The 14,778-nt window shown below is 55.9% G+C and overlaps 2 protein-coding genes across 2 annotated transcripts in view; both read right to left on the reverse strand.

Annotated features, from left to right (window-relative positions):
* Positions 1-304: 304 nt before the first annotated feature.
* Positions 305-7,740, reverse strand: KLHDC7A (kelch domain containing 7A). The gene has a single exon (XM_035344776.1). The coding sequence runs from the start codon at positions 3,267-3,269 to the stop codon at positions 957-959; it is 2,313 nt and encodes a 770-aa protein (XP_035200667.1). The 5' UTR covers positions 3,270-7,740; the 3' UTR covers positions 305-956.
* Positions 7,741-7,890: 150 nt separating this feature from the next.
* Positions 7,891-14,778, reverse strand: part of IGSF21 (immunoglobin superfamily member 21) — a 38,657-nt gene continuing 31,769 nt past the window's right edge. The window contains exons 4-10 of the mRNA XM_035344777.1: positions 11,129-11,247; positions 10,420-10,535; positions 9,745-10,195; positions 8,730-8,815; positions 8,374-8,566; positions 8,249-8,287; positions 7,891-8,127 (exon numbers count right to left, since the gene is read on the reverse strand). Coding sequence (XP_035200668.1) covers positions 8,054-8,127; positions 8,249-8,287; positions 8,374-8,566; positions 8,730-8,815; positions 9,745-10,195; positions 10,420-10,535; positions 11,129-11,247 — 1,078 coding nt within the window. The 3' untranslated portion in view covers positions 7,891-8,053. The remainder of the gene's footprint in view (positions 8,128-8,248; positions 8,288-8,373; positions 8,567-8,729; positions 8,816-9,744; positions 10,196-10,419; positions 10,536-11,128; positions 11,248-14,778) is intronic.

A 14,778-nucleotide genomic window follows, 5' to 3' on the forward strand; every position in this document is an offset into this window, starting at 1 on the left:
GCGATGACCGTGACGGATGAGGAGCCATTTCTCTAACGGCTCGAGCAGCTATGGGAAGAAAATGCAATTACCCAAAGTGGGCTTTTGGCAGGACACTGGGGTGTAATTGGAGTGAGGTCGATAAAACCCCAGGAAAAGGGGATGAGAGGCCCTGATGCTGAACGGGCTGCTCGCAGCGAGGGCTCTGGTTTGCTTTTGGGTTCCTCCTTGGAGATGTTGCCTGTGTAGTAATTAGCAATGTAAAACATGCACCGGCCTCTTTGTTCCCACTAGGTTCTAAACAACGCACAACAGTAGCCTGTGGTTAATTTTACCAAATGTTTGCTTTAATTTTATTTAAGACCAGCTGTCTATAAATCTATAGTGTCTATTTACGCTGTGTGCATGTAAATATATATCTGTATGTCATTCCGGGCTGAGGATAAGGTAACAAGGCAAGGGTAGGAGAGGTACCTTCTGGAGATGCTTTGGTCCCCAGCCTCCTGCCCTGGGGTGAGGCTCAATGACAGCTTGATGCCGATGGGGACCAAACCTCTCTGCTGAACTTCTACACCCTCAACCCCCACTGTGCATTCGGGGTCCAGGTCAATGCTAAACACCTGGTGCCTGCAAAGCAGCAGGGCAGCGCACAGCCTGCAGTGAGCCCGGGTTTGTTTGAGGAAGCACACCTGTGTTTAAATACCTGCAAGCAAATGAGTCCACCCAGCTCCGGCTTTGCTCTTCCTTGTGTCCTCAAGGCTGGGTTTGCTCGTGTCTAAGTGCAATCTGTCTTCTCCGTTTCCCCTTACAGGGATTGGCAGGATGCTGTCATGGTGGCTAAGGGTGACGTTGCCCTGAGAGCGTTGGTCCACCAGCATCAACAGCACTTGGGAGGTAAATGCACGCTGGTGGCTTCTGCTGCCTGGCTTTCACCATCCCATCGGGTCCAAGCTGCACGAGACCTCAGCGTGGATGCCTCAAACCTGCACCTGCTCCGTCCCTCCCTGCGGCAGCACCAGGACGGCAGGGAGGAGGCTGCCGCGGGGCGAGGGGAAGGGCTGCAGCTCCTTGGTCCCGAAGCGTGGCGAGATGTGGTCGGCCAAGAAGCGGAGATGGAAGCGCCGGCCGATGCAGTGGACCAAGCCGCCGACTGCAGCGCACTGGAAGCAGGACGGGTAGGGCATGGCGTAGGTGGCACACTCGTACCACAGCTTGGCCTTGGCGCCGCAGCGGTAGACGCCGATGCCCATGCTGCGGTTGAGGTCGAAGCGGTAGATGAAGCCGTTGGTGCTCACCATCTCGGCTGTCCTGTCCTTGCTGCCGCCGGCCGGGCTGACGATCCAGCAGTCCCTGCGGGCAGCATAGCGCAGCAGCACGTAGCGCAAGGTGCCCCCCGTCACGTAGATCTCCCCGTCGCACACCGTGGCCGTGTGGGCCACGGCGAAGGTGTCACGGGGCAGGGGGGCGGTGAAGGTCCAGCGGTCCTGGCGGGGGTCGTATCGCTCCACTGTGTGGAGGCACTCCCCACCGATGGCATAGAGACAGCCGTCCAGGGCCACCAGCTTGCAGTGCGGCCGCGCTTGGTTCAAGGGGCAGATCTCCCTCCAGATGTTGGTCAAGGGGTTGTAGCAGAAGACGCGGTTGGAGGGTCTCTGTGTACGGCCTGAGCCCTCACAGCCGGCCACCACGAAGAGGTAGTTGAACATGCTACACATGGCACACCCTTGGGAGACCGCCTCTGGTGGCATGTGGCAGAGGTGATGCCAGCGGTCCCCTCCGTCATCGTAGTAGCAGAGCCGGCTGGCGTGGAGGTCAGGTTCCTGCGTGCTGATGTCTGCCACGGTGACACACATCTTCCCCTTCATCCTCCGCTGGAGGATGAGCTCCCGCTCCCTGGCGTTGAGGCGGCTGTAGATGGAGGGCGTCCTCAGCACCTGCAGGTAGTTGTCGCTCATGACCTTGTAGGCGGCCTCCTGGAGGTGGCTGAGCTTCTCCGCCTTGGCCATGCAGAGGACCTCGTAGCAGTTCCCCAGATCCAGGAGGGTGTCCGGGGCAGGGGGTGACATTTGGAAGAAGTTGGCACCAGCCACCAGCTCCAGCCGAGGGCTTGCTGGTGGTGTGCTGGCTGGCACCGGTGGACCAAAGCCGTCCATGGGAAGCTGGAGCTGGGGGTTCTCAGCAATCTGGAGGACACTGTTCTTGCGGCTGAAACTGCGAGTGGGAGCTGGGGGCTTGGTGGCAATCTCCAGGCTCCCCACAGGTGATGGGACTATGGGAGAAGTGATGGGGTCCTGCATTGCCACGGTTGGTTGCTGGGACTGGGTCTCAGGTTCTGGGGTGACAGTGCTCTGCAGCTCCTCACTGACGTGCTCCAGGCTCTGCAGCTCCTTGTTGACCTGCTCCAAGCTTTGCAGCTCCTCGTTGACCTGCTCCAAGCTCTGCAGCTCTTCATTGACACACTCTGAGCTGCAGCTCATGGCTTCTCCCAGAGGGGCAGAGGGGAGAGACCTTTTCTTTGACACCGTCTGGGAGGTGGACTGGATGTGGTAGTCATACACTTTGCCTTTGAGGCCAGGGGCCAGCTGTCTGGCCCCATCCTTCGCATTCCTCTTGGTGATGTAGTTCTCTTCCACCTGGATCTTCGCAAATGAGGAGAAAGAGTAGGAGGTGTCCGACCTCTTGTTGCTCGCCGTTATCATTAGCCCCAGGTCTGAGGTGACACTGCGGGTCTGGATCACCCCCCTGCTCCCCTCCTGGCTCCTGCCCCCGATGCCCAAATCCTGCTCTGTGCTTTGGGCACCTCCGTCATCCCCCATCTGGGTGGAAAGCTCAGTGCATGGGCTGAGCACGCCTCGTCCGTGCCTGCTGCCCTCCTCCCCACTCAGCATTTCAGCCAGGTCCCCACTGCTGAAAAATTCAGGCTCCCCTCCCGGCTCCCCTTTTTCCTCCTCCTTGCCCACCGGCAGACATTGATCTCTTCGGGCCAGCACTTGCCGCGGCTCCAAGGCACTCACTCGAGCGTCGCCACCACCTTGCCAAGCCCCACCACCGAAAACCTGCCTGCGCCGCAGACCTGCCACCGCCTCCCCATCCTGGGCAGCATTTTCCCTTCTCTCCGTCTCTCCGCGAGCGTCGGCTGCCAGGGTGCTGCCTCCGGGGCTGCCGGGGGCCGAGCGGGCTTTGTACAACCTGTACGCCAAAGTCAGCAGGAGCAGTGCGGCGGCGGAGAGGACCAGCTTGCCGGCCAGCTGCATGTCGGACTGCCAGGGCACGGTTACCCGCTGGCTCATTTTTCCATACCAGGGCAGGCGCTGGGGAATGCAGAGAATCCGATTAATGATTGCCGAGCCCCCAGCAGAGCAGGAACACGCTCAGCCGGGAGTTTGGGGCAAGGTGACTTTGAGCGGGCGGGCTGGCAGGAGCTGGCATGTAAGCTTTATGTGTTTGAGTAAAGTGGGCTGGGCTCGAGTGCAGCCAGCAGGGAGCCGGTGACACAGAGCTGGCTTTATTAGCCTGGCAAACAGAGAGGCTCAGAGAGAAGCACAAAGGCGACGGGAGGGAAGGTATCTCCTCCGAGCAGCCCGGGGACACCACCTCGCTCTGTTGGTTTTTGCTGTTTGATACTGGCCGGGCATCGGAAGGGGAAAACATTTTGCTTGGTCCAGGGAAGGTCCTTCTTCCCTGCTTTCCCCCCCTGGATGGGTGAAACAAGGAGGAACCCGAGCACGGGGAAGGGAGGGAGAAGGCAGCCCGGTGCCGGGCAGACCTTTGGTCTGACACCGAGCAGCTGCTTTGCGCCACTGAGTGACTAATTTGGCAGCCTTTGAGGGCAGCACGCTCACTAACGAAGGGTGATGGGAAGTGTCCCTAAGGCACCGAGCTCTGTGGGTGGTGAGCCTGGAGGCAGCAGGGGAACGCGGAGCCATCGGGAGAGGAGCTGCGGGCTTGGGGAAGGGGAAACTCCTGCAAATGAAGCCACAGTGGAGGCAGGAGTGAAACTGCAGGCTGGGGGGTGAACCCTGGAAAACAAAATCATTGGAAGGAGGGAAAAAAAAAACGGGAGGGGAAGGAATTGGAGAGGTGGGAGCCGTCGCTTTGAAGCGACGCATCACCGTGTTGGGGCTCCTCGCGATGCCCGTGGGGATGGCAGTGGGGGGGGTGGAAACTGAGGCACGGTGGATGCCTGCCAATGTCACGTCTGCTTCCTTCTCCCCCTGACAAGTTAGAAATGTGACCAGTTTTCATCTGAATTCTGAAGATTTGGGGGAATGACGCTTGCTTGACGTCGCCAGGTCCCCACGCCTGTACCATGGCGGGGGTGGGGAGGAGGGGAGGGAAGGAGGGGGCTTGGGGCCGCCCTGGGAATGGCATCCTCCTGCAGCCTCTGCTGAGCAGGCTGAATTCAAAGGGAAAAAATTAATTTCCTTTCCCCCAGGGGAGCGGTTCTGCGTGCTGAGAGATGTGCAAAGGAACAAGGCCCTGCGACGGCTGCACATACCAGAGGCCGAGCTGGGGAATGAGAGGGAGAGGAGAGCACGAGCTCTTCTGAATGCAAAACAAATAAACAACAAAACCCAAAAAATTTAAAAAAAATAAAAAAAAAATAAAAAAAAAACACCAGCAAACAGCCAAAATGTGGCTGCTGCTGTTCTTCTGCTTCTATGCAGGGCTTCACTCCCTGCTGGCTTGGTCCTGACCCGATGGGATTTGCTGGAGAAACGAGCCCTGGTGATGCTAAAACAGCTTCCCACGTGAGGTGTGGGCACAGGATGTAATGGTGTCAGCCTCTTAGCTGAGAGAAGGCGAAACAGGCTCCGCCGGGACCCGATGCTTGCTGGCACCTGGGTTTCATTGCTCATAAGCCGACAGCAGCTTGCCTCACTGCTCACCTTTGTGCGGGGCTTTGGTCTGGGGGCCGTGGTGTCTTTGTGTGCAGCCAGTGCAGCATAATATTTGTAGGAAGAGGGTGGAAGCCAAACCAGAGAGGTGCTGCTGGATCAGATCCCATGAATGGGGTGCTGGGTGCTGGCTTGGCTGGTGGGGACCCCTGTGTGCATCCCAGACATTGGCACCCTCCTTTTATGAGGGGGGGAGTGCGTTTGGGAAGGCATCACCTTGTGCTGGGAAATGCAGCCAAGACAAGGTCAGGGGAAGGAGGATATTTGGGTAAAGAGCCACACCTTGGTGCAGGGCGGGTGCTGGCATTGATGCGTCCCACTTGCATCTCAAGCCCTAGCCCAGGGGCAAAGCAAGACCTGTGAAAAAACACCCAGCAGCCTCACTCCGTCTTGTGCCAAATTGCTCCAGGGACCCAAAATCTAAAGCTGCTGGGGTCAGGGTGGCGTGAGGCTGGGCAGACGTGGGGGCTCGGCTAATTGGCAGCACGCACTGTGCAGGGTCTGGCCACCTCTATGCTACGTGTCCCCGGGGACTTTCCTCTTTTGCTGCCGTGGTTTTTAATCGGCACCGAGCTCTGCATAGAGGGCTTCTTGTGCGGGGCTCTATGAATTATGCATGCGTTTGTCAGCAGCCCTGCGAACCCAGGCAAGTAACCGGGCCGGGTAATGATGGGATGGAGGCAGGGGAAGCACCAAGCAAAGCCCGCTGCCGCTCCCACCAGTATTCCCAGTCCCTGGCGAGTCCGTGCATCCCTGCCCTCGTGTCCCAATATCCCCAAAGGCTGGGGGCTTCCCAGAGTTGGATGCACATCCTTGAGATGTAGGGCTGCACTGCCAAAAGCCCAGCCTTGGGCATGTAGGGGTGTTGGGATGGCAGTGTTGTTTTTTTTTCTGATCACCGGCGGGTTTTTATGGGGCTTGGAAAGGCCGAGCGCTGTGCAGGGATTGCACTGGAGCAGGGGACGCGGTCATTGCGAGCGGCGGTGATGTCTTGGCACTTGTGATTCTAATTGAATGTAATTGCTGCCTCCAAATTTTGCTAAAACCTTTTCAAAGTCCCCTGAAATTAGGGAACATCGATAACGCTGTTCCTTGGGGTTTTCAGCTCGCGTCATCCCTAAGAAGTGCGATTAATTTTTTACAAGCTAATCATATCTCTTAGGCAGATTGTCAGCGGAGGATCTGTCATCTCTCATCAATAATGAACCAACCAGAGCAGCTCCGTATCCCCGCAGCCTCCTGCATTATTCACTGCCAGGTCCACAAAGAACTGGGGGTGTGGTGGGGGGCGAGGGGGGCGGGACGGGACAGGGATTTAATTGATTGTCTCTGTAATTCCCTGCAGGAAGGCAGCAGGTGAAGGGTAAGAGGGGGCAGGAGGTGACAGCAGGGTCCAGGCTGTGTGTCCACGTGGCACAAGGGGTTGGTCTGGTGGGGTGACACCAGTCTGTGTCCATCGCCTCTGCTCGTCTGGACCAAGAGAGAGCCGCTCCTGCGCTTGGTGGCGTATCGTGAGAGCAGGCGGCACCTCTGCCCCAAATGAGAGGCTCACGTGTGTCCCTGGGCATCGCCTGGGCTGTCCTGCTGATGAGAGGGTCTAAACCTCCATCCTTTTCTGCACGGTGCTAGGTATTCCGCCACAATTGTGCCAGCATCACCAGGGGAAGAGCCAAGTCCCAGGTGGAGGGGTGGATTTGGGACGCGGAGCCCACCAGTTCATCGGTCCTTTCGCGGAGGTCACATCACTCCTGAGATGGTGCTGTGGAGGGCGTGATGCCTCCCTAATGCTCATTGTGCCCATGGTTCCAGGCTAAAATGCCACATTTGCATTTAAACACAGGTTTGGGTGTCTGTAAATCCCGGTTTTCATAGAGAGCAGGCGTAATGGTTGTTTGATCGCTTTTGGATGAGGGCCCTGGAGCACAAACGGGGTTGGTGCATCTCCGGCCTGGCGAGGAACATCCGCTCCGCTGGGGCTCTGCTGCCTGGTCCACCGTGCGGGGGTAAAAGCAAAAAATAACAAAGATTTCCCAAAAGGCTCCCATCTCACCCAGGGAGAGGACATGTTTGGAGCAGCCTTTGGGGCAGCTGGTTTGGGGGGCTGGGGATCAAGGCAGCCGGCAGCCTTCCTCACCCGAAAGGATTCGGATGCTCAGATCCCCTTGCTTCAGGATGGAAGTGGAGTCACTAATCCTTCTAAATCCCAGCCAGCCGGGGGCTCTGGAGCGAGCCTGTCCCTGTGTCGTTTCCAGCCCAAATTACAATGCTGGGTGCTTTTGCGCATCGGAAGAAACTCCTGAGCCGCCGTGTGTTTATTCAGCTCCTCGGAGGTTTGGAAATCGCCGGCAACAGTGAGTGGTAGGAAGTGAATCTGCTTAATAATAATTAATCATAATAGTAATAATAGTAATAACGCTTAGCACTAGTACAGGGCTTTGGAAAGCTGAAGCACTGCATGGCTGCTGGCTAATCCTCTAGGATTAATGGTTCCCGGAGGAAAACGCAGGGCAGCGAACGCCTGCGTGGTGCTGGTTTGGTATTGGGAGGGTGGTGCGCAGCACGGGGCTGGCTTTTTGGGACGCAGCCTGGAGCTGAGACCTGGAGCAGCTCGGTGTGTCAGTAATGTGGTAGGCTCAGGACCCTCCCTTCTGCCAGCCTGGGTGTGCACTGGGGGTGGCATAAACGCGGGAGGGAGATGTTCCCTGCTGCTTTTCCACGGGAAATTGGGCCTTTGCATTTGTAGCATCTGAAAGCTTTGTGTGTCCCCCACCAACAATCAGACCTTGCACAGTCCCTGGGTACCCCAAAGTGGTTTTGGGTACCCCAAGGTGGTCCTGGGTACCCCAATGCAAGGTCCTGGGAGCCCCAGGGTGGTCCTGGGCACCCCAAGGTGAGGTCCTGGGTGCCCCAAGGTGAGGTTCTGGGTACCCCCGGCAGTCCCTGGACACTCACCAAGTTCCCAGCCTCTACACACAGGAGGCAAACCATTCAGCGCAGCCTTCTACCAGGGCATTTTTTTTTTCCCTTTAATTAAATTGTCTGAGAAAGCCAAGACACAGACAGAAAGAGACCGAGACTGTAAATAACATAGGAGAGAGAGAGAACTGATTGACAGAGGTGTAAATGCTTGGTGGAGCCGTACAGAGGAAGAGGAGGAGGAAGAGGCGAGCGAAGCTTCACGTTAGCTCCAGGATCACTGTTAGGGTGAGCGCCAAAACTAGTCTGAAGCTGCGGTGGCCGGTAACTGAACCTAGGCAGGGGGAGAAAAGGGAAGGAGAGTTTACAGAGCCACAAACTGATGTTCGGCTTCAAAGTGGGACATGGCCAGCACCTCTTGGTTTTGGGTTCCCCCTCCTCTGGCCACCACTCACCGTTGGAGTCCTCTGTTCCGCGGGGGATATTTGGGTTTTCTAAAGGAGAGAAGCAGCGGAGAGGTGGGTTAGGAGGGGCCAGGGGAGTGGGCACGCAGGGAGGGGGCGATGCAGCGTTGCCATACCGAAGACGATGAGGCGGGTGTGGGTGTCGGTGGAGCCCAGGGGGTTCTGCGCGGTGCAGCGGTACATGGAGCCGTTGAGCTCGGCCGGTACCCGCTCCAGCACCAGCTCCTTCCCAGCATGTTCGGCGCTGCCATCCAGGAGCCGGCTCCCCACACGGGTCCACGTGAAGAGGGGCTCGGGGAAGACTTCGTTCTGCACGCAGGGGACACCAGCGTGGGGACCGTGAGCCTCGAGCCAAGGCCACCCCTGTCCCAGCTTGGTGGCCACGGCGCACCCGTGAAGCGCTGGTGTGGATGCAGGGACCCCCGTGACCCCACGGGGATGGGGGACGGCATCGCTGCGTGGGGACACTGACCTGGAAGCCCTGCACCAAGATGCGAACGGTGTCTCCAACGCGGGCCCTCGTCGGGGTCATGGTGATCTTTGGGCCCTTGGGAGCGACTGCAACAAAAAGGGTCAGGGAGAAAAGGGGCGTCAGCCCTTGGCTGGGGTTAACGAGGGTTTGCGGAATGGCGGGGGGGGTGTGAGGAGGATGAAGGCTGGATACTTGATGGACCGACTGCAGGCTGGCCAAATGACTGAGGGACAGGGGGCACGTAGCCTGCAGGCTTGATAGATGGCTGCTATGGGCTGCATTGATGGCCAAGGACATGCTTCCCAGCCACAACAGGGGTGGGCAAGGGGCATGGGGGTGCAAGGGGCATGGAGGTGGGCATCTCCAGAAAGCCTTGGGGAGACAGTCACAAAGCTCCAAGGGCATGAAATGCCAAGCACAGCCCTGCAAAGAGGGGGACCCCCCCCCTCCCCGTGCCAGCCTTGGGGCTGGGGAAGGGGCTCATGGCCGTACTTGTGCCTAAATCCAGGGCTCACCTTGATGACTTTGGTGCTGGGGAGAGGCCAGTCTGCCAGTCCCCACCCTCTGTATTGCACAGCCAGTCCTGGACTTGTGTGCAGGGCGGGAGGATGCCCAGTGCAGGAGTTTTAATATGTTTCTGAATTGTTACATGCAGTCTGGGGTCCTTAATGAAGGTGAGGGGGCGGTGGGAGGGCTCCCAGTTACCAAGCAAGAAATGTAAAAAAAAAAGCAAAAGGTCAAAAAAAAAAACAAACAAAAACCAAAAATATAAAATGCGAGAAATGCAAAATAGACTAAGTGGAGAAAAGCAATAAATGCAAAAAGCAAAAATGCCAAATGCAAAAAAGGGCTATAAATGCAAAAACTGCAAAAGTTGCAATAATTGGGATAAAAAGCAAAATTGCAATAAATCACCCTGCCTCCTCCCAAAAAAAGCCAATCATCCTGCCCCCCCCCCCCCCCCCCCCCCCCAAAAAAGCCAAGAGACTCCTCCAAACACGGCCACTGCCCTTACCGAGCGTCACCTCCGACTGCATGGGCATGGAGAGCGCCGGGTGCTTCACCTCGCAGCTGAAGAGCGCCTCGTTGTCAATTTGGGGGTTGAGGGTCCAGGTGAGGGTGGCCCGCGCCTCCACCGTGCCATCGCTCACGGGCGCGTGAGTGTGGCGGAAATAGTAGATGGGCTCCGCCACGTGCACCCAGCGCGGGAACTCCCGGCTCACCACGGTTTCGGGGATGGCTTCGGTGGCAGGGCCCCGCTCGGCCGCCAGCCCCCGGGGGGGCTCGGCGGTGTTGGGGGGCCGCCCACCCCCCGCATCCCCTTCGGCCGCTGCCAGGGATTTGGGCACCTTGGTGTCATCCAGGTCTCGATGCAGGAGGTTGCGTGGTGCCCAGCTCCCCGCTGCGGCCGGCGGCTCCGGCAGCGGGGTGGCCTCGATGGGCTCCCCATCGCGCTTGAAGTACACCTGCGGAGGGGACAGAAGGGACGGTGAGCGCACGGGGACACCGCCAGCCGCCTGTCCCTTGGGCAGCAGTGCATGGGGTTGGAACCCAGGGCTCTGCTGAAGGATGCAACGGGGCTAACAGGCAGGTAGGTGCCTTGCTTTGCCTCCAGATCTGTTACATCTGTTATATACATATACGTAAAAAAAAATTATCTATGGATTAAAAATAAAGATGATGGGCTCACCAGTGGGGCGGGCTTGCCACCGGACACCACGCACACCAAGGTGAAGTTCTGTGCCTGGTAGCGGCTGAAGGGCGCTGGCGTGTCAGCGGCAATCACCGAGATGGACGTCGGTGGAGCTGTGTCAGGGATGCAGAGCCACGGTGTGAGCCCCCCCCCCAGCCCCAACATCACCCCCCAGCCCCCTGAAAATCCCCGGGGTTGTAAATGGGGAAGCTATGAGCTGGAGGTCGCCCCTTGCTCCATCACTAAATGCCTTGGTAATGGTTTCAGGATGGGTCATAGACCTTCCAATGGCTCCCCTCCATCCTCATCCGGCAGCTGGGTGCTCACTCACCCCTCATTTATCATCATCAGCATCATCATCACTTATCATCATCATCATATCATCATCACCATCACATTGCCATCACTGACACGCTGTCATCGCCATCACATCGCCATCACCACCACATCGTCATCGCCATCACAGCATCATCATGGAATGGGATGCCCAGGGAGGCGGTGGAGCCACTGCTTCTGGGGGTGTTCAGGGAAAGGTCGGACGTGGTGCTTAGGGACATGGTTTAGTGGGTGATACGGTGGTAGGGGGATGGTTGGACCAGATGATCTTGGAGGTCGCTTCCAACCTTGATGGGTCTGTGTTCCTATGATCCTCACCATCGCCACCACATCACCACCACCCTCGCAGCAGCAGCAGCGCTGCACTCACCCATCACGTTGAGGAATATGTTACCGGACGCCAGGACCACTTTCTCCCGCGTGGCTCGGTCATAAATCCCCACGTGACACTCGTAGGGGCCGTTGTCCGAAATGCGAACCTCGGGGAGGCTGGGGAGGAGAGAGGGGACTCACTGCCAGCCTCCACCCCGGCTGACCCCGTCCACGGCAGGAGGGAGCATCCCGCTAACGGTGTGGCTTTTCAGCAGCAATGAGCCGCGGATCGATAAACTATTAATAACTGCAAAGGCTTCAGGAGCGAGCTGTGTAATGCGGTTTAGCAGCTGGAGTTTACCGGCACTGGCAGCTCCTCAGGAGGGTAAGTAATGGCATTCGTGAAAGGAGAAGCACACAGGAGGTAAAGGCACCGCTGAGAGCAAAAACCTGCGAACTGCGGACATTAAACGGCCGCGAAACGCCGACGTTAAAGGCTCGGATCCTACGGACCCCCCTTCCAGCTGTAGAAAAGACCGGCGAATAAAAAGTATCAAAAGCACAAACTCTGAGCAAACGCGTTCCTGCGCAGGGCATGCTTTGATCTCTATGGTATCTAGATTTTTATATGTATTTAAAAAAAAAAACAGGAGAGAAAGAGATGTAGAAATGCAGTTGAGGTAGAGATGCTCCAACTGGCCGCAAAGGAGCTGCCCAGCCACGGAAATTAGGATGTAGCCACCAAGCATCCTCCCAGAGTCACCGCCGTGCCAAAACATCATCTGGCTGCCCCCAGCTTTCAAAAAAATATATGTATATATATATATTTTCTACCCCTAAAAAAGGATTTTTCGCAGCACCCAGGTGTGCACCTTGCGGGGCTTCCCCAGCTAAGGGGGAAACACGGCGGCAAGCAAAATTCGGTGGCTCCTTGCTGAAAGCCCCTGGCTGGCTTCCCGCGCCTCCTCGCCGTGCGAAAGCCCTGCTAGCGCAAACAAGCCCCGCCGACGTGAGCAGCCGCTTGGCAGCGCCTTTTAATGGACGCGTCGCTCTCAGCTAAGCCTCCACCATCTGTTGCAGCCTCTAATTACCCACGCACGCGCGCTTCGTTAGCGGGGAAGAGGAAAGGGAGAAGCGGTCGGGGCGATTTGGGGCTCTGCTGAGACAGAGAGGCTGCAGCTGGGCTGCCCCATCACGGTGTCTGCTTCTTGCTGAGCCCTTCAGGGCCGCAAGGAGATTTGGGTGAGGAATGGTCCTGATTGGGTCATGCTGAGGTTTCTGCAGCTGTGGTCCGAGAGAGAAGGGCTCCAGCCCTGCAAAGCCCCAGGGCTGCCCCACTGCACCGTGCGGCCAGGCTGGGAAGCCGTGCAGATGCCACGCTGGTGGCAGAGCCTCAGCCCTAAGGCACATGTCCCCTCTCAATCCTGAACTGATTTTTTTGTTTTTTTGCACTTTTTTTTGCCGTTTGCTCCTGGGGAACAACGCTGATTCCCTGCTTTCCCCATCAGCAGGGAGCCCCCAAATAGGAGGCTTGTTTATCCCCCAGGGAGATTTCCTCTTAAACTCCAATAAGGCCCTGCAAATCCCCCCCAGCTCTCACCCCTGCATAGTACCAACCCCGCGGCAAAGCGAGTCAGGTGGAGGCTACCAAAACCCACTGAAACGCCACTAAAACACACTCAAAAACCAGCTTCACAGGCTGCTGAAGCAGCCACTAAAGCAGAAAGAGGCAGGGGCTGACCCTCCCAAAAAGCATCAAGCCAATGATTCAGAAAATGGGCTCTTTTCATACCCTCTGAGGAACCTTTACCCCCCGGGCACGAGGCATGTGGCTGTTTTCCTCTGAAAAAGGCAACCGGGTGCAAATACTTTTAGTGCAAACATCCCGGGCTGCACGGCAATTCGGACAACTCGCACCGACAATTACCGATGCTTTTAAGTGCTCGGTCCTAGGGCAGCAAAATTTTCTGCTCACAAATTCTATTAGTTGTACAATACATGCAGAGAGAGAGAGGAAAAATAAAAAAGGAAAAAAAAAAAAAAAAAGGAGGTTTCTGAGCCAAAAAGACGGCAGGCTGTTTGGTGCGATGTGCCCAAAAGCAGGTGACTTCGGCACATCCTCACCCCTGTGGGACAGCTCATGGGATGCACGTGGTCGGGGTCTTGCTCCATGCGTGGGGGTGTTTTGCTCTGGTTTAACTCCCTGCCCTGCAGGACAGCAGTGGTTAAATCCAGAACTGGGCAGAAATGCTGGTTTTACAGCAGGAAAACAAGGTTGTCGAATTTGGGAATATGTAATCCATTAGCAAAGCCTCTGAAATGTCCTCCAACAGTAATTAGTCATGTCAGAAATTTGCACAACAACCGAGTGGCTCAGCACAGCCTGTGCTACGTGGGGAAGCAAAACTTGAGGAGTGGAGCATCCCCTGAGCATGCTCTGAGCATCTCCTGGACATCCTCCAAGCCACCCTGAGCATCCTCCGAGCCTGCTGAGCATCCCTGAGCATCTCCTCAGCATCCCCTGAGCAACCTCCTTGCATCTTTAGCAACTTGCTTGCACCCCCTGAACATCCCCCTGAGCAACCTCAGAGCATCACCCTCTGAGCCTCCGGAGCATCCTCTGAGCATTTCCTCAGCATCCCTCCGAGCAACCCCTGTGCATCTCCTGAGCATCCTTTGAGCAGCTCCTGAGCATCCTCTGAGTATCTCCTGAGCCTCCTCTCAGCATCTCATCTCCAGCCCTGCTTTCCTGCTTACTTTCCACTCTATATTCACATTTATTCTCATGTACTTACCCCTACTTATGACAAAACACAGTTCCAAATATAACAGAAAAAAAAGGAAAAAAATATTTTTTAAAAAATGAAAAAAATAGAAAGAATATAATTCTTGCACACAGCTGGGCATGCATGCTCATCCAAGGGGTGAACCTCGGCAAGCCCTTTCCAAACCGTATTGTGGACATTTGCAGGCACGAAGCACTGTGTTGCCTCGAGGAAACAACTGTATTTTCCCCATCACACACAGGAACTTTATTACCCGGCGCTGGGAAAAATGAGCTTTGAAATACGATTAGCAAATTCTAATTTGAAAAGGAAACAAAGACAAAAAAAATGTGAAAATAAATACTTCGCCCCAGCCTTTTTGGCTTAAATTAAGTCTCCCCCTGACACTTTTTTCAAGCTCCAGTTTTGTTTTTATAACACCAGCAATAAAGCAAGTGTGTAATTAGTAATAAAGCTGACACTCCTGCAAGTGATTTCATACTTGGAAGAAATGCAAAGACGAGCTTTCATGCTGCCTGCTATATACATATATTTTTTTTTTTTCCAGCCCTGATTTTCTCTGCTCATTTCCACCTCTGGAACTCTCCGCCAATGTTGTCTTTTTCCCCCCGGGACAGGCAGACCATGGGGACAGACCCTGGATATTTGGTGACACTGCATCAAAATATGACAATTTATTTGTAGCGATTGCAATGCAGCAAACACAGCAAGAGGTGATTTCTCAGCACATGCAATTATTCTCATTAACAAAATCCCTTGATTACAGCAACCAGGGCCAACAAATCCCCATGGAAGGCCGAAGAGGACGAGTATTGACTTAATACCTTCAACCACCCCAAACTGGGGTAAAATTTCTAAAAACAAAAGAAAAAAAAAAAAAAGGCTTTAAAAAGCAGCTGGCACATTGAAGGAGGTGACATCA

Source organism: Oxyura jamaicensis, chromosome 21 (assembly GCF_011077185.1).
Source record: "Oxyura jamaicensis isolate SHBP4307 breed ruddy duck chromosome 21, BPBGC_Ojam_1.0, whole genome shotgun sequence".
Taxonomy (NCBI): domain Eukaryota; kingdom Metazoa; phylum Chordata; class Aves; order Anseriformes; family Anatidae; genus Oxyura; species Oxyura jamaicensis.

What these genes read in the sequence shown, in the direction of transcription:
- KLHDC7A (XM_035344776.1), bottom strand. Translation starts at nt 3,269, where the DNA reads ATGAGCCAGCGGGTAACCGTGCCCTGGCAGTCCGACATGCAGCTGGCC.